Source organism: Leucopleurus acutus (assembly GCF_964270905.1).
Source record: "Leucopleurus acutus genome assembly, chromosome: 13".
Classification (NCBI taxonomy): domain Eukaryota; kingdom Metazoa; phylum Chordata; class Mammalia; order Artiodactyla; family Delphinidae; genus Leucopleurus; species Leucopleurus acutus.
In genome coordinates this window covers 75,311,387-75,329,534 of record NC_139155.1, presented here as the reverse complement: position 1 = coordinate 75,329,534, position 18,148 = coordinate 75,311,387, and the positions used below count along the sequence as shown (strand labels likewise).

General features: G+C 49.9%; 1 protein-coding gene across 4 annotated transcripts in view; it reads left to right on the top strand.

Annotated features, from left to right (window-relative positions):
* Positions 1 to 18,148, top strand: part of TPCN1 (two pore segment channel 1) — a 64,097-nt gene that overhangs the window by 29,681 nt on the left and 16,268 nt on the right. For 3 of the 4 annotated variants that reach the window (XM_082852852.1, XM_082852851.1, XM_082852853.1), the window contains exons 3-15: positions 979 to 1,106; positions 6,578 to 6,754; positions 7,099 to 7,212; positions 8,039 to 8,169; positions 9,026 to 9,114; positions 10,857 to 10,891; positions 11,444 to 11,502; positions 11,748 to 11,847; positions 13,826 to 13,942; positions 14,166 to 14,290; positions 15,566 to 15,614; positions 16,141 to 16,204; positions 17,251 to 17,295. In XM_082852852.1, coding sequence (XP_082708978.1) covers positions 979 to 1,106; positions 6,578 to 6,754; positions 7,099 to 7,212; positions 8,039 to 8,169; positions 9,026 to 9,114; positions 10,857 to 10,891; positions 11,444 to 11,502; positions 11,748 to 11,847; positions 13,826 to 13,942; positions 14,166 to 14,290; positions 15,566 to 15,614; positions 16,141 to 16,204; positions 17,251 to 17,295 — 1,233 coding nt within the window. Of the gene's footprint in view, positions 1 to 978; positions 1,107 to 6,577; positions 6,755 to 7,098; positions 7,213 to 8,038; positions 8,170 to 9,025; positions 9,115 to 10,856; positions 10,892 to 11,443; positions 11,503 to 11,747; positions 11,848 to 13,825; positions 13,943 to 14,165; positions 14,291 to 15,565; positions 15,615 to 16,140; positions 16,205 to 17,250; positions 17,296 to 18,148 lie in introns of those variants that run through there. The other variant, XM_082852854.1, reaches the window with a different exon arrangement.

Here is an 18,148-nt window from a genome sequence, read left to right as displayed (position 1 = left end):
CCAGAGCCAAAGAATATGGACAGAAGGTAGGGAGAGGATGTCCTTCAAAAGCAGATGGGGCTGTGTTACTGCAAGGAAAGGGCATGGATGTCAGCAGGGAAAAGCCACAGAGGACAGTGCACCAGTGGAAAAACTCCAGTTGGTTTTATTTTTTGACAAGGTTGTATATTAACACGCTTCCAAAAGTCAGAAGTAATCAAAAAGATCACTCCCTCTGAGTGACTTCTACACTGTTCCCTACATCCGTTGTAGGCAATCAATTTCATCGAGTTCTAATTTGTTCTTCCTGTTTCTTTTGTTAAGTAGATATCTCTGTGTTTTCTTGTTTTCTCCCTTTCTTACACAAAAGATAGCATACAGTGTGTGCTTTTTTTGTACTTGCTTTTTTCACTTAACAAGAGAAGGAAAAACTTTTTAAAATTGAGGTATGGTTGATGTACAATATATAAGTTTCAGGTGTATAACATAGTGATACACAATTTTTAAAGGTTATGCTTCATTTATAGTTATTATAAAGTATTCCTCTGCTGCACAGTATACCCCTGTAGCTTATTTATTTTATACATAGTAGTTTGTATCTCTTAATCCCTATCCCTATCTTGCCCCTCCCCCCTTCCCTCTCCCTACTAGTAACCACTAGTTTGTTCTCTATTTCTGAGTCTGCTTTTTTTGTTTATATTCAATAGTTTGTCTTATTTTTTAGATTCCACATGTAAGTGATATCATAAAGTATTTGTCTTTCTCTGTCTGACTTATTTCACTAAGCATAATACCCTTCGTGTCCATCCATGTAAGAAAAACATTTTTAACTAGGCATACTAATTCTTGCTGTCATTAGTACACGGGATGGTGCGTTGACTTACAGTTAATAGGATATGTGTGTGAGCATACGAGGTGACTGCCAACCTTTTCTCCTGGTGAATGGTGTCTTTATTCTCTTAAGCCTGGGTTGTAAGTGAATCTCCTCTTGCAATGCAGATGGAGGCAAATATGCCGTCCATGACTCCTGCACCCCCAATCTGAGCTCAGGGGGCGAGAGTTCCCCCTCCAGCCTCACCGGACACAACTGGGAGATGAATTATCAAGAGGCAGCAATCTACCTCCAGGTGAGTATCTTCCGGTCAGGACCTGGCCATTCTTGGCCCCTGTTGGTGGAGTAGGATAGCCGGGGTTCTGTTGGGTGCCCAGCAACTCGATTCTGGCTTAGTGCTCCGTGTGTGAGCTTCTCATCTCCTAAGATCAGGCTGGGAGAGCCAACCCGATTGTGCCCACACGGAAGGGTGATGTGAACGGGCTTGTTCTCGGGACCCCCAGTTTGTGGCTCTGCCTGCCCCCAAGGTTCCCCAAGTCTGTCCACTTGGCCTCCCCTGCCCCGCTCCCTCTTCTCAGGCACATTGAGAGGCCGGTTCTCCGGAGGGAATTCTTTTATCTACTTAACACTGCTGACTTAGTGTGGGGAATCTAGAGATCTTTATTCCCTTCCTGTTTAACTTGCTGCTGCTCTCATGTTTGCTGTTTCATGCTTAGTTTTTGTTTTTGTTTTTTTTAAAGAAAAAGAATACTTTTTAATAAAAGTCACGCATGCTCATTACAATAAGTTTCGGTACAAAGGCGATGTGAAAAAAAATTCACCTAACGCAGTCGCTGACAACATTATTTAAGAATAATACAAAAAAAAAAGAATAATACATAGGTTTCATGGGTCTTCTAAAATAATTTTAAAGTCCTGTGGTAGCTATAGCTGTACAGTCTGCTTTTTTTTTCCCCTAGCATGTGGCATAAGCTTTTTTCTCATGTTATAACTCTTGTAAACAAGTTTTAAAGTCTTTATAATTCTATCTGGTAAGTGCGTACTAATTTACTTAACTATCCTGATAAGGTTGGATATTTTCTCTTTTTATATTTCCCTTATTATGCATTTCCTTATTATAAATTATAATCCGAGGACAATCTGTGCCCACGGCTATTTCTCTCTTTTTCTCTTTAATATCTAGGATTATTTTATTAGGAAAGACTCCAAGAAGTGGAATCAGTGGGTAGAAGGAATCAACCTTTTTTTTTTTTTTTTTGGAATCAACCTTTTTTAATGCCCTTGTTATATAGTATCGAATACCCTCCAAAGGGGATATTGCCTATTAACTTCCAGTCTCTCTATGGCATTTTCACCATAATCTTGCCATTTTTGTCATTATAAGATTTCAGCTTCAGCTGTGCATTGAATAAGGGTTTGGGTGAGGAAATGGAATTTTTCTTAAATTCATTTGAATGATCATTTTCCCCTAATCTTTTTTTCTTTGAAGCAGCTCTCCCTTGTAAGTATTTGCTTTGCTATTTTTTTAAAAAGATATAATGAAATTCAGATACTTATTTGATAGTTGTTTGGGTGTCTGTGTGTTTCTCGCATTTTATGGCTGTACTCCTCAAGAAATGTATTTTGATTCAGGTTAAGGCAATAGAAATGTTTGAGGGAAATTTTAGCAAGCTTGGGCATGCCAGTTGATGTGGCAGGGCCCCCTTATGCACTGTCACCTTCTCCAAAGTTGAATAGGTGCTAGACAAGAGGGTGGGATGGGTCAGAATATGGAATTAGAATAGCTGCTTGGTAATTCCTTCTTTCCTTAAGCAGGTGAGAACATTAGTAATAAAAATGGCTATCATCAAAAAGTCTACAAATAATAAATGCTGCGGAGGGTGTGGAGAAAAGGGAGCCCCTCCTACACTGTTGGTGGGAATGTAAATTGATGCAACCACTATGGAAAATAGTATGGAGGTTTCCAAAAAGAACCTAAAGTAGAGCTACGATATGGTCCAGCAGTCCCACTCCTGGGTATATATCCAGAAAAGACAAAAACTCTAATTTGAAAAGCTACATGCACCCTGATGTTCATAGCAGCATTATTTACAATAGCTAAGACATGGAAGCAACCCAAGTACCTGTCAGCAGACAATTGGTTTAAGATGTGGTGTATATATACACTATAGAATGTTACTCAGACATAAAAAAGAATGAAATGTTGCCATTTGCAGCAGCATGGATGGACCTAGAGAATATTATACTAAGTGAAGTAAGTCAGACAGAGAAAGACAAATATTATATGATATCACTTATATGTGGAATTTAAAAAATAATGCAAATGGAGCTTCCCTGGCCGTCTAGTGGTTAAGACTCCCTGCTTCCACTGCAGGGGCCACGGGTTCAACCCCTGGTTGGGGAACTAAGATCCCACATGCTGCGTGGTACGGCAAAAAACACAACCCCCCCCCAAAAAAAAACGCAAACAAATTATATATAGTTTAACTGGGCACTTGCTGATCTTTCTAACAACTCTACCAAGCAGTTTAATCATCTCCCAGTTCATACACCTGAAACTCCCAGGGGCTCAATGAGTCCGAAGCCATCCAGCTAGTAAATTGCCAAGGTTGGACTTAAACCGTGTCCATCCAGCCTCCAAATGATGTTCTTTCTTCTCTATGTGGTTGCCTCACTTCTGTACCTGACCCCATGTATTCACTTGAAAATGGGCCATGTCTTTGTGGGAAAAGAGGTTACAGAACAGAAGGTATCATGTGAAGACTTTTATATATAAATTATATACGGTTTTATATACTGTGTTTCTGTATCTATGCACATATACCCATTCACATTTGGAAAGTTATTTATCTAAATATTAAAGGTGATTATTATTGTTTTTTAAAGGTGATTATTTTTGGCTGATGGAATTTTTACTACCTTATAATTCTGTGTATGATTTGAATTATTTTACAAAAAATGCATCATTTTGTAAAATTAAAACTAAAAGCAAAAGTTGGATCCCCATGGACAGTAGTTCGTGGCTGTTTCTGGAGGATGGCTTTAGCTGGTGTCTGGTAATCGTTTTCATGCTTGCAGGGGAGCTGCAGCATGGCCCCTGAAGCAGGTTGCTGGTGTGCTTGGGTAATTGGCCGCTCGCTGCTTTGAGGCTATCTGGTGCCTGCAGTTTCCTCTCTTCCCAAATTTTACCTGTTAACTCACCCTCAGGAGCTGTGTGCTCGGCGCTCCTGTTGCCTCCAAGACAGTCCTAGTTTTCTGTGTGGACTTCTGCCCCAGGGAGCAGAAAGCAAAGACCTGGAAGTCACATGCAACTGGCCTGCCTTCTTATTTTTCCTAATCATGAATCTCCTAGTTCGTGATCAGCAGCTAGAAAACAAGGCCAGTGTTCTCCTTAGGGTCTGGGTCAGAATCCAGTGACTCGGGTCGTATTTCACTCCGTCCTCGCTAGGGGAGGCCTCATCCTCCATCTCATCTGTGGCAGTTTCAAGTCCTAGCGGTCAGACCCGAGTCTCCCGTGTTAGTGGTTTCCTCTAGCCAGACCTTCATCCCTGGCTACTTGTTGGAAGAAATTACCCAAGAATTGCATTTTTTAAGAAATCCAAACCAGAAGCTTCCCAGGCCATGTGTGTCCCCTGTGGCCGTGGCCATGCTGGTGAAAACCACAGCCTGGCACAGCTCACAGGACTGGCAGCAAGGCTTGTCCAGCCTGCCCTCCGTGTGACCGCCAGGATGTTCGTTCCCTGCCCTGTTGAGTCTGCGGTTTGTCTTTATTTTTTGATAACGAGGATAGGGGTGTAGCCGGCTTCAGGGAAGTGACTCACTTGAAGTTCCCCCTGCAAACCACAGCCAAGGTCAGAGCTCCCTGCCTCCCAGCTACTGGGCAGTCCTTGGGCTGGGCAGGGGCCTGGAGAATGATCTCTTGCAGGAGTGCTTCATCCTACCAAACACCTATTAAATGCCTACTGTGTGCACCAGGCACCGTGCCAGCTGAGGACCTGACAATACCTCTTGCCTTCCCAATTCTCTGAAACAGGCTTGGCGAGCTGAAGCCACCTCGGGCTAGTACAGGAGCCCACCAGCCAGAGCTGTTTCCACGGCACCGTGTGCCACCTCTGGGCCCAGAGACACTTCTTCCCATTGGCCTGGCTTGGCAACCTCTGCAGGAATCACCGAGCATGTGTTAGTTTCACCTTCCCCAGAATGAGGGTTTATGAGGACGGTTGAGTGTGGCCTCATCTCAGAAGAGTCGGAATAGTTGAAGGTCGGACTGCATTCCAGGACAGCCGGAATGCTTTCAGAAGGGCTCTGGGCATCCCTTCTGGCTCTGCCCCTTTCCTCCTCTAGGGATCGGAGCCAAGGGGAAGAGCCTCTGTTCTGAGTGTTTGTGCTGAGAGTGAATGAGACAGATTCTCCCGACTCAGCACCATTGCCATTTGGGACCGGATAGTTCTTTGTTGTGAGGGGCTGTCCTGTGCATTTGAGGAGGTTTAGCAGCATCCCTGGAGTTTACCCTCTAGATGCCAGCAGCACCCCCCAGGTGGGACAACCAAACGTGTCTCCAGGCCGGGGCGGAGTCAGGGCAGGTGGTCAACATTGCCCCCAGCTGAGAAGCACTGAGGCAAGGTGATGCTTGTGAAGTATGAGCCAATCAGTACTCTCTCTGTGTCGGCTGCTGGGTGGGGTTCGGGGGTGATGAAGCTGAGGGACCTCCCTTACTTAGCCCTTATCCCCGTGCCCACCAACCCTGGGGAGGCAGTGAAGATCCCCTACCTGCCCCAGAAGGCCGGTCCTAACCGGGAGGGTTATCTGCTTGTATTCCCAAGTGGACCGTTCCCGGTCTGCTCCGTCGATTGCTTTCTACATCGGCAGGAGGCCAAGAATAGAGCAGGGCCGCTGGAATCAGGCTGTCTGGCTCTATGAGCTCAGGTGCTACTGAAGCTCTTTGTGCCTGGATTTCCTTGTCAGGAGTGAGAGGAGTGTGGAGGGCTCAGCGGGGCGGGGCGGGGCGGGGGGGGGGGGAGGGTGGTGCTGAGCATGGTGCCGGGCCTGGAGGGCACTCGCTGGGGGTCAGCTGCTGTCTCATTACTGTTGGGGTGAAGGCATCAAGCGGTTAGGAAATTAGGTGGAAATGGAGTAAATTAAGAAGTGGGATGGGGAAAGCTGAGTAAAGAAGGAGCGTGATAAAGGTACCCTCACACTTTCCGCTCAGTGTTACTATAACTTAAAATAATAATAACAGGTAACCTCTGGCGGGGAGCTTCCTGTGTGCCAGATGCCGTCCAAAGTGTCTTGCAGGAACCCGGGGAGTGAGTACGAGTGTTGATGGTTGTAAAGGTGAAGGAACATTCTCAGTGTTACCCAGGGAGGAGGGGGGAGCCGGGACTCAGCTGTTCTTAGTTTACCCCAGACCCCACCCCCCGACCTCAAGCACTTAACATCCCGCAGACACAGCTGAGAGTGAACGTTTGACCTCAGAGGGGACCAGATGTGCCCGCTTCTCTTCCATCTCTTGGATTTTTTATTCTTTGATTCCTCTGAGTAGTTTTGGGAAGAAGCAAGTCTTTGGAGCCCCATCAGCGGGCCAGGGTGAGACTTGACTGGTGTGCGGTTCTACGAAGGTCACACTTCTGCTTCTCCATCATCTCCCGACTCTGGCCTGAATCTCCTCCCACCGGCCAAGGGCCCTCCCCCCTCCCCGCCCACCACGCATCCTGGCCGCCCTATCGTCTCCAGGCGCGTTCGCCCACGTGACGCTTGCTCTTTCAGGAAGGTGAGAATAACGACAAGTTCTTCACCCACCCCAAGAATGCCAAAGCGCTGGCGGCCTACCTCTTTGCTCACAACCACCTCTTCTACCTGATGGAGCTGTCCGCAGCCCTGCTCCTGCTGCTGCTGTCCCTGTGCGAGGCTCCGGCCGTGCCCGCGCTCCGGCTGGGCATTTACGTGAGTGTCCGGATGGCTGGGAGCCACGGCTCTCTGGGGGCAGAGTAACTCAAGACTGAGAGGGAACATTCTGGAAGGGCAGACGTCTTGGCCGGGGTCCCCGCCCGACTGAATGCACCTCCCCCGTCTCCCTGGGATTCTGCTCCTTTGTAAATTCCAGGGAGGGGCGCCTTCGGATTGCCTCAGAACCGTAGCCCGCTTTGGCCCCCAGGTGGGCAGCATACCTGATTAGCAGTCCCACCCGCTGTCTCCAACCTCAGATGAAAAGGCGGGCAGGTGTGCTTGCTGCTGGGGGAGGGCGGGCGCTGGGGAAGCCACGTCTCCTTCACACCCTTTGGCTGCAGGTCCACGCGACCCTGGAGCTGTTTGCCCTGATGGTGGTCGTGTTTGAACTCTGCATGAAGTTGCGGTGGCTGGGCCTTCACACCTTCATCCGGCACAGACGGACCATGGTCAAGGTGCTGTGCCCACCTCCCTACAGCATTTCCTCCCCTGTCAACTTCAAGTCTGTATCTTCAGTTCAATTCCAAGTCCCCCGTGGGTCTGGTCCTGCGCTCAGAAGTGTAACCTTGGGTCCCTGTCCTCGCCATGCTTCCCGCCTTGCTCCAGGTGTCACAGTGATGCTAACAGTAGCGAATGTGGTTCGGTGTTTAGCACGTGCCAAGCACTGGCACGATGACGTTTGCGGGAGGTGTAGTGCTCTTCCTATTGTATGTGCAGCCAGTTGGAAGAGAATGGGATCTAAATCCCGGTGAGTTGGGATTCAAAGCCAGCTCTGTGTGGCCTCCACGCCCACACCGATCAGGACCATATTATATGCTTTCTCTCTCTGCGGCAGAGAGAGGTGTGAGTCGGGATGTGTCAGAGTGGCGTTTGGCAGTGTAAAAAGCCCACACGCTTGTACAAGAGAATGTGCCCAAGGAATTGGAGGTCAGGGTGTGCTGCAGACTTCAGGGGCCCTCACGGTGCAAGCGGGGAGAGCTGGAAGCAGAGGGTGGCTGGATGTGGCCTGCGGAATAGCAGTTTTGCTTAGCGGGTATCATCTGATGAGCTGCTGGGAGCATCGCCCTGGGGCTCATTCTCCTGGGACTGCACATCTATGCCAGCAGCCAGAGGGCTTCTCCCTGGGGCCCGCTTGATGTTGGGGGAGGTGAGAAAGGGCGAGGGAAAGGTCTCTCTGGACTCCGGGCGGGGCTGGGCAGTATCCAACCAGCCCTCTGTTCAGGGTGTACAGGAGGGGCTGGGTCAGAGGAGCTGACGGCGCACTGTGCCCTCCACCCACAGACCTCTGTGCTGGTGGTGCAGTTCGTTGAGGCCATCGTGGTGTTGGTACGGCAGACGTCCCACGTGCGGGTGACCCGGGCGCTGCGCTGCATCTTCCTGGTGGACTGTCGGTACTGCGGTGGCGTCCGGCGGTAAGGCCCGGGGGAGGAGCTGCTCAGAGAGTCGCTATCAGGGCCTGGCCTGGCCCTCCGGGCCAGTGAGTGATGTAGCAGTAGGGCCACTCCTGCACTTGGGTAGGACATAGTCATGCCCACTTCCCTCTGCTACTCAAGCCACACAGAGAGGCAGGTGGTCTTCCTGCTGAAGTTCAGGTCTCCTGACTCCGGGTCCAGGGCTCTCTCCTGCCTTACCTGTGCTTCTTTGGGGCTGGTCCTCTCTCTGAGCACAGTACCTGCCCAAACACAGCCTAAAGCAGGAGCTCAGCAAAGTCCACGTGACTCAGCAGGCTGTCCTGACACCTCCCCTGAGACTGGGGGTACTGAACTCAAACCAGGCCGTTAGCCTGAGGTCAAACTGAGTTTTGAGAATCCGTCTGGAAAGCCTCTTGGCTGGGGTACTGTGGGTGAGAGCGGGCTGGCCATTCACGCTTGGTGCCCGTCCTTAAAACCGGAGACAAATGTCCTAGGACTGGGTGGCCCTGAAATGTCTTCCCACATCCCAGGCAAGCTGGCCTTGTCACCCGAGGCCATGCACCTGGCCTTCTCCTGCCGTCTCCGTCTCTTGCAGGCACTTGCCTGCCTGGGCTCTGTAAGTGCTACACCTGCCCCGGTTCTTTCCCCGTCACCCACTGAGTGGAAGGCCTAGGAGATCACTAAGCATGATGTCACAAGCCAGGGCAAGAGGGGATTTAGTGTTCTGGGGGTCGGGAGCACCAGACCCCCATCTTGACAGGCACGTACCCCACTGAGGAGTCCCAGCCAGCACCCCCGGGGCCCTGGTCCGTCCCCGGCTGCGCCTCACCCCTCCTGGCCCCGTTTGTCTCCCCAGCAACCTGCGCCAGATCTTCCAGTCCCTGCCACCCTTCATGGACATCCTCTCGCTGCTCCTCTTCTTCATGATCATTTTCGCCATCCTTGGTGAGTTTCTCCTGCACCCCAGGATGCAGGCTGTCGCTAAAAGCAAACTCACAGTTGAGAAAAAAAGGTACTTTGACCGTTTCAGAAATTCAGGAAGGTTTTCAAAATGATGTAAACACCCAACTGAGGAAATGCAATATCGGGAAAAAAAAAGGAAGCCACCTTTGTACCCTTTCCTGATCTCGATTCCCTTCGGCTCCCAGAGGTACCCCCGGCCTTTATTCATGCTGCTGCACGTAGATGTATGTCATTCATTTTCACCACAGTGTCGTGATCTGATATGTGAATATATCCAAATTTATTTATCACGTCTTCTGTTGGTGGGCACTTTTCACTATCACAGGTCACACTGCAGTGAACATTCTCGTGCGTTTCCTGGCGCACACGGGGGAGGGTTTCTCTACAGCGTGTGCCTAGGACCTTAGGGTCTGCACACTTCAGCTTCACTAGATGTAAAAGCAAGGTCATGGCCTTTCTAACTCCGAGGAGGCCTTGCCTCTTCAGATAAGATCAAGTATTGATGCGACAGCCACATTCAGACACGGGGTTTAGACTGTGGAGGTCTTAGAACACGGCGAGGTAGCCCAAGGTCCCTTCTCCAGTACTCAGATGGCAAAGACAGTGGAACTAGAGAGCCCTGGCTCTAAGGCCCCCACCAGCACTGAAAGCCCCGGGTTCTCGTGACTGCTCTGTCCTGAGCCACTGACTCCCACTTACCTCACCTCCACCCCACTCTCGATAGAATTTCCTTTGTGTTCCAAGGGGGCTGACTTCCCCTGAGGGCAGAGTTACTCCCTTTCCCACTCAGGATTTCAAGGACTCAGGGGAATAGCTCATTCTGAGAGGGAAAAAATTAATGGTGTTAATTTGGCTACAGGGGAACAACAGGGTCCCTTTGGAGTTGTGCTTGGCTGTCATGTTCTCAAAACCAAAGATCGCAAACCGGCAGTCTGGGTTCCAAAGCCAGCCTGTGGATGAGTTTTCTTTGGTCTGAAAGTGTTGAGCCAGCATTTTAAAACTAGTTTTTTTTTTTACATGAAAATACAGATTTTCAGCCTTAAAAATTTTAACTTTTTTTAACTCCGTTTTTTAAAAAAATCGACATATAATTGACATATAACACTGTATTAGTCTTAGGTAGACAACATAATGCTTTGCTATGTATATACTGCAAAGTGATCATCGTAATAAGGTTAGTTAACATCCATCACTATACAGAGTTACGATTTCTTTTCCTTCTGATGAGAACTTTTAAGATCTACTCTCCTAGCAACTTTCAAATATACAATACGGTATCATTAACTATCGTCACCGTGCTGTACGTACTGCTTTTTTTTTTTTACTATACAGATTTATTATTTTTTAAAATTTTATTTATTTGGTTGCCCCAAGTCTTAGTAGCGGCAGGCGGGCTCCTTAGTTGCGGCATGCGTGTGGGATCTAGTTCCCTGAGCAGGGATCACACCCGGGCCCCCTGCATTGGGAGCATGGAGTCTTACCCACTGCGCCACCAGGGAAGTCCCTATACAGCCTTTTTTAATCATATGTTTGATGGTACTTGGGTCACCCTCCTGAGTGGCAGCAGTTATCTGGTGCTCTGCCACAGTCCCCACCACTCCCTATGCTTTTCCTCTGCCTACGGCACTGATTCACATTTATTTGTCCAGTCCTTCTGACATCTGGGTTTGGGACTCTTCTGCTCTAACCCTTTTTTCAATCTGTTTCCCACCACCTTCTTCTAGGTTTCTACTTGTTCTCCCCTAATCCTTCAGACCCCGTAAGTAATCAACATGTTTGTCTGTTTCTTCCTTTATGGGAGGCCTTTCCCCTCAGATAAGGTGGCTGGACTGCCCCCCCAGCTGTATTAGGAGGGGATGCCCTGCTTGGTTTCTCATCATCGCTTCTGGCACCTGAAAGTGCCCCGTCACCCAGATCTGAGCTGTCTCCTTCCTTGAATGCCAAGGGGGGCCCCCTGCCCTGGCCTTGAGAGGGTGTTTCCAGGGTCAGATTTGGAACACGGGCACATTTTGGCAGAGGAGCAGTGGAGGAGAGCTCAGCTAATTGTGCATATGTGGTTCCCTGGGAGACGAGTCCCAAAGCCAGTTGTCTGCTGCCGCCAGAAGCATTGAGCTCAGGAAGGAGGAGGCCTTGGACTCCATGTTTGCTTGTTCCTCTGCCATCCTTCAGGGATCCCTTGGGAGGAAGAAGGAGTGGGCGGGGCAGGGAGGGGGAGGGCTCTGGAGGCGGCCCACCACCGGCAGCCTGTTCCCGGTGGGGTGTGCCCTCGGCCTGGCGGCCACGTCCCCTCCTCTCCTCCTCTCCCCCTCAGTACTTCAGCACCCTAGAGAACAGCATTGTCAGTCTGTTCGTCCTTCTGACCACCGCCAAGTAAGTTCGGGCCCTGCTTTGGCTTCTGCCCTCCTCTTATGCCCGGGGTCTTTTCCTCTTTTCAGCCAAGAATATTCCACATCTTGGCCCAGACAGGTTCTTGGGACCCCGTGAGGGACGGGAGTGGCCTGGTGAGCCAAGAGTAGGGGAGAGGGGAGGGGGCCGGCCAGGCAGGAGAGAGGTGTCCTTATAGAAGACAGAGACCAGCAGACACGGGCCCTGCGGGTAACACTCTGCAAACACAGTTTCCCAGATGTGATGATGCCCTCCTACTCCCGGAACCCCTGGTCCTGCGTCTTCTTCATCGTGTACCTCTCCATCGAGCTGTACTTCATCATGAACCTGGTGAGTGACCTTGCCTCGCGCTCCACTGAGGCAGCCCTCGCCCACACTCTGCTGGGCACTGTGGGGATGAGGTAGGGACAGCTTTCGGCCTCCGAGGGCAGACCATTGGGGAAGGAGGTCCCAGACCGTGGTCAAGTGTGGCTAGGAATTCCGTGTCGGGACTTAAGTGCAGCTGGTTACCAGCAGTAACTAGCCTGCCGCCACTGCTGCTGACAGTGCTAGAGTTTAAACCAAAGCTACCCTGGGATCTTTTCCTTCTCACGGCAAACATACAATAACTATAAAAGCTGGTACCTATTAAGCCTTAGCCAGGCACTGTGCAAAGTGTTTTATGGATGAGGGTTAAATAATTTAACACTTAAACCCTAGAATTCTTATTATGCTCAATTTATAGTTGAGGAAACTGAGGATCAGACTGATAGGCTAACTCGCCTGCGCCTGCACAGCTCGGGGTGGCCGGGTGAGCTGGTCTCATTCCAGAGCCCTGCTCCTAGCCACTCCATCCTGCTGCAGCCACATGCCAGGAATGTCTTGTGTATTTCTACCTCATTTATCACGAACCATTGGGAGATGGAACACAGAACATATTCCTTTAGGGAGAACATAAAGCCCCCATGCACACTGGGAACTTTGGAGGTGTTTGCAGAGGCTCGGCCGGCCACCAGGAGTGTCCTGCCACCAGCAGGTTGCCTCCCGGACCGGGCCGTCAGGCTGGTGCTGGGCCCACATCAACGCCAGAATTACCAGGAAGAGGCCTTATCAAGTCTTGCATTTATTTTTATACTTCTGAAGAGCATTCTCACACCAGTCACCACAGTCAGGCCCAGTATAGAAATGGAAAACACTTTCTCTGGGGTAGATCTGTGAAATCTCCTAGAAGTGTGACATCTTAAGAAGGAAAATATTTTCTTTTTTTAATTCCTCAAAACCCAAAATAAGTATGTTAGATGTCTCTTTGAACATCTTACAGCTCTTTTATACTGTTGTAAGTTTGGAATCTAAAAAATAGTTTATGTGTAATTGATTTGCTTTAAAAGATATTTAGAGCTGTGAAAATATAGGGCATGGGTCAGCAATCAGGGCCAATACCCAGCCCACCATCTGTTTTTGTCAATAAAGTTTTATTGGCCCATTCATTTGCACATCGTCCACGGCTACATTCATGCTGCAGCTGCAGGGTTGAGTGGTTTCTACAGAGACCATCTGGCCTGCAGAGCCTAAAAGATTTGCTCTCTGGCCCTTTACAGATGCTAACTCTCCCTTGATCTAAAAGGAAGTATGGGGGACCAGTTAGAAGGGATGGAGAGGACAAGAGAGTTCCCCTCAAAATATTTTTGAAAGAAAAAGAAGTGTTTCCAAAAAGTGTTCTTCCAAATTCTGCGCCTGGCCTCCCATCGCGTTCTGATAACGCAGACTGTGTTGTTCACCTGCTAAATTTGGAATTAGAAAGTTCCAGAACCTTGTGCCCTTTTGTGCAGGCCACCTCACACCCCTGCTTTCTGGAGCCACGCAGACTCACCAGGAGGAGGAGCAAGGGGACAGGAGAGGAAGCATCGGCACAGCGATGTTCCTTCCTGCTCTGAGGTTGGGAGGGCACAGGATGGACACACAGCCTCCCCGGCCATCACACGGAGCTGAATTGGGCAAAAAACCCAGTGTGTTCCCCTCGCTGCTTCTCTCCCCTTATAAAACTGCCCAGCCAGGGATGAGCTACAGGCGGAGAGAAGAAAAACCTGGGGAAAATGTAATAGTGTCTTCATGAATCTTTAGAGGGGAAATTTACAAGTGGCAATGAATGACCTTCCTCTGCTGAGTCTTGGAGATGAACTTCCTACGCCACCTGGGGCAGGCGAGAGGCTCTTTTCAACCCCTTTCTCTGGGGTGGCTGGAAGAGCGCCCTCTGGAGGCTGGAGAACGACTCCCTGGTTCTTGAGGCCCCGCCGGGCACAGGAGCCAGGTCTCTGCCCTTCCCTCACAGCTTCTGGCCGTGGTATTTGACACCTTCAATGACATCGAGAAACACAAGTTCAAGTCTTTGCTGCTACACAAGCGAGCCGCCATCCAGCACGCCTACCGCCTGCTCATCAGCCAACGGGTAGCGGGGCAGGGGCTGAGCCAGGGAGGGAGGTTGGTCCCTGCTCCCCAGCCCTTGCCCCACGGTATCCCTGAAGCGTGGGCGGGCCGGCAGCTTCCGAAACCAGGAGTCCTGCCCTTGGGAGAACAAGAGAACAGGGCGCCCTGGGATCCCGTGTGATGCTGGGCATCTGGCATGGCTACCCCCGCTGTGCTCCACGTGGCCGTCTTCCCTCTTCCCCCAGGGGCCTGCCGGCATCTCCTACAGGCAGTTTGAAGGCCTCATGCGCTTCTACAAGCCCCGGATGACTGCCGGGGAGCGCTATCTCACGTTCAAGGCCCTGAATCAGAGCAACTCGCCTCTGCTCAGGTGAGAGCGGGTGCCAGTTGGGCGCAGTGTGGCCGGACGAGGCGTTCACAAGAGGCAGCTGGGGCCTGCAAGAGCCCGGGGGCTGGGGAGCGGGCAGGCAGAGAGGCTCTAGAGACTTTAGCTTTCTTCAGAGATTCTTACGCACGTAGACCCTGTTCCTCAGGATTCTTTTTACGGGTAACAAGTCCAACCCAAATCCAGTTTAAACTTGAGACAAAGAAAGGAATGGGGCTTCCCTGGTGGCGCAGTGGTTGAGAGTCCGCCTGCCGATGCAGGGGACACGGGTTCGTGCCGCGGTCCGGGAAGATCCCACACGCCGCGGAGCGGCTGGGCCCGTGAGCCATGGCCGCTGAGCCTGCACGTCCGGGGCCTGTGCTCCGCAACGGTAGAGGCCACAACAGTGAGAGGCCCGCGTACCACAAAAAAAAAAAAAAAAGGAATGTATTGGCTTATGGAATGGACTGGCCCAGCTGCTCACCCTTGAGCCATGAGCGAGGTGGTTGCATGTGAGCTAATCCACAGAGCAACGTGTAACACACACACACACTTTCCTCTCTCTCTCTCTTTCTCCCTCTCTCTCTTTCTCTCTCTCTCTCTCTCTTTCTCTCTCTGTCTCTCTGTCTCTGTCTCTGTCTCTCTCTCAGTATGTACTTTTTTTTTTTTTTTTTTTTGCAATACGCAGGCTTCTCACTGTTGTGGCCTCTCCCGTTGCAGAGCACAGGCTCTGGATGCGCAGGCTTAGCGGCCATGGCTCACGGGCGCAGCCGCTCCATGGCATGTGGGATCTTCCCGGACCAGGGCACGAACCCGTGTCCCCTGCATCGGCAGGCGGACTCTCAACCACTGTGCTACCAGGGAAGCCCCCAAACCCTTCTTTTGATCTGAGATGAGGCAAGCCTGCTGTAGAGACGAGAGTGAGCGAGCTCTGGGCTGCACTCTCTGCCCCGGTTGTTCTGTTAAGTCCTCTGCTAAAGGAGGCTCAGTCCCTGTCTGTCTAAGAATGGTGATAATCTGGGGGCTGCCTCTCTGGGGGACGGAAGCCAGCAGTGGTCTGTGTAGACTGAGTGGATTAAGTATCCGTAGTCCCTGGAGGAAGGAGGAGATGAAATGCCTGCAGGTACGGGTCCCCTGGGCCCTGGTGCGCTGGGACTCGCAGATGTCGCCTCCTCCCCTCCCCCGCTGCACCCCTCGAAGGTGACCATAGGCAGGCGAGTGAGAGGACCGCGGCTCGGTGGGAACATGCTCTGATTTGTTTTGCCCTCGTGCTTATGACAGCCTGAAGGACTTTCAAGACATCTACGAAGTTGCCGCCTTGAAGTGGAAGGTGGGTGCTCTCCAGGGAGTGACCCGGCAGACGGTTCCCTGGGAGGGGGATGAGGCCAGGAGGCGCCCGGCTGTCCAGCTCTCTCCCTGCTGGGACATCTCAGCTCTCAACTGGGCATTGTGCACTGGAGGGATAACAGGTGGCCCCTGGCCCTGCATCTGCCTGTCCATCTGCAATGCGGTGTCCTGGTTAAAAGCACTGAATCTCAGACCCCATTAGTCAGCATGTGACATCAGGCAAGTTATGGAACCCTTCCAAGGCTTGTCTCACCTGGGAAGTGGGGTCATGAGAGTCCCTACCTACCGCATTATTTTCAGGATTCTGTAAAAACAATGGCAGTGCATGGCACATTGAAGAGTTCAGCAAACGTTGGCTGGCTTTGTTGTTCTTTAGATTCCTGAGTGTTTTCATGGTTTCCCAAGTTAGCCAGGAGAGCAGGAAAGGGAAGCTGCATCCATGCCCCCAGGGCTGGGCTCTGGTCGCTGGTCCTAACGCCCTCTCTCCTATGGCCCTGTTCCTTGGCCAGGCAAAGAGAAATAGAGAGCACTGGTTTGATGAGCTTCCCAGGACAGCATTCCTCATCTTCAAAGGTAAGGTTGACCTGAATATGGCAGCTGGGGACGCATGGAGGTTTTCGGTGACCACAGATAAGCATTTAAAGAACATGTCCAGAGGGGGTGTGTGTGTGTGTGTGCGCGCGCATGCGAAATGTCTATGTGTGTTAAAGAGACAGAGTGTGATTACCCCAGCAGGGAAATAGTGTTGGATTAGGAAGGAAATCAGTAACATAAAAACCAAACGAAAAAGAATTTGTGGAATATTTATTTATTGAAGAAAATTGATACGAAGTCAAATAATTAGAAAAAAATGAAAGTCTCCCAGGCAGAGATAACCACGGTTAATTTTGTGATGTGTTTCCTTCTGGTTATTTTTCTGTGCATTTTAAAAACAGTAGTGGGGATTACATTATATATTCTGTTCTGAAACCTGCCTTTTTACCTAATGATGGATTTTGACCTTCCTCCAGTGTCAGGATATATAGCTGGTGTATCTGATCCCTCACATAATGCTTGCATTGTATAAAATTGAAGATTTTAAAATCGGAGGGCCCCATATTACTTACCTAATAGTTTTCCCTGAATTTAATGCCAGTTTTGAAGTTCCACATGGGGTGTGGTTAGCTCACAGGGGTCTGGGCCATATGAACAAGAGTTAAAATGGTATGTCCTATTCTGTTATTTCTCCCACAGCTAGGACTTTGAGCACAGCTGTTATTATTATTCCATATTCTTCAGCGAGTTTTCCACTTCATTGGGATGATAGTTGCTCAAGGGGATAAATAAACAGTGCCGGTTCTAGGCCAGGAGCAAACTTACAGTTTCAGCAGTGGCCAGCAAAGCATTGTTCTGCTCTGTCCCGGCTCCAGGTTGCTCAGCCTCTTCCCAGAGGGAATGTTGCCAGTGCAGCCTTGCCCAGGGGTCCGAGCACAAGCGTGGGTGTCCTTCTGAGAGCAGGCCCTTCCTTTTTCACCCCTGGGCATAAACACCCCGGTTGCTTACTCGCATGATGTCTGTGGTAGGGGAACGTGTACTTGTACATGAAAATTTCACTGTTAACATGTCTTCTCTTCAAATAGGAATTAATATCCTTGTGAAGTCCAAGGCCTTCCAGTATTTCATGTGTAAGTGTGAAATATCACAGCTCTAGGTCCCTTTCCTCCTGAGTCTTACTGCTCCGGAAGGTGGGGATACAAGGATAAATCCTGCAGTTATGATGTTGGCCGTTTATTACAGAAAATTCCAAGCATGTATAAAAGTGGAAGGATTGTAAAGAGCGTCCACGTACCTATCACCCAGCGTCAACAGTTATCATCTCATTGCCTGTCTTTCTTGTCTGTCTGATCCCCTCAGTCCAGCTCATCACCCCTTCTCTAGACCTGGTGTTTTTGGAAGCAGATTCCAGAACCACAGATTGTGGTTTGTTGATATGTCACTTCAGTCTGTTTTAATCTGTGGGTTTCTCCCCCAATCCGTTTTCTTCCTCTTGCAATATTTAGTTGAAGGAACAGGAGTGTTTGTCCTTCCTTCTTGATTTTGCATGTTCCTCTGTTGCTTATTTACTGTAATTTGGTAGTTATAGCTAGAGCTGTGTTGTTCAGTGTGGCAGCCACCAGCCATATATGGCTATTTAAATTTAGACCAACTAAAACTTAAAAATCCAGTTCCCGTCACAATAGCCACAGTTCAAGCACTCAGTAACCATGTGTGGCTAAGGATGACCAATTGGACAGCACAGATGCAGACATTTCTACTAATCTAGAGGCTTGATTGAATTCACTCTTTCTAAGGAGTTCTGGTTCCATTTAATGGGAAATGGTGTTTAGAGACCACAATCTGAGATGCTAGAGGTGCTCATTGCTTGGAGTTGGTTATTGTTTCCAGGCCTTTCCATGGACAGAGGTAGGATTTTGGATTTTTAAAAGATAAACTATCTTGTGAGTTTATCCTGATATTCTTAATTCAAATTGTGGACTA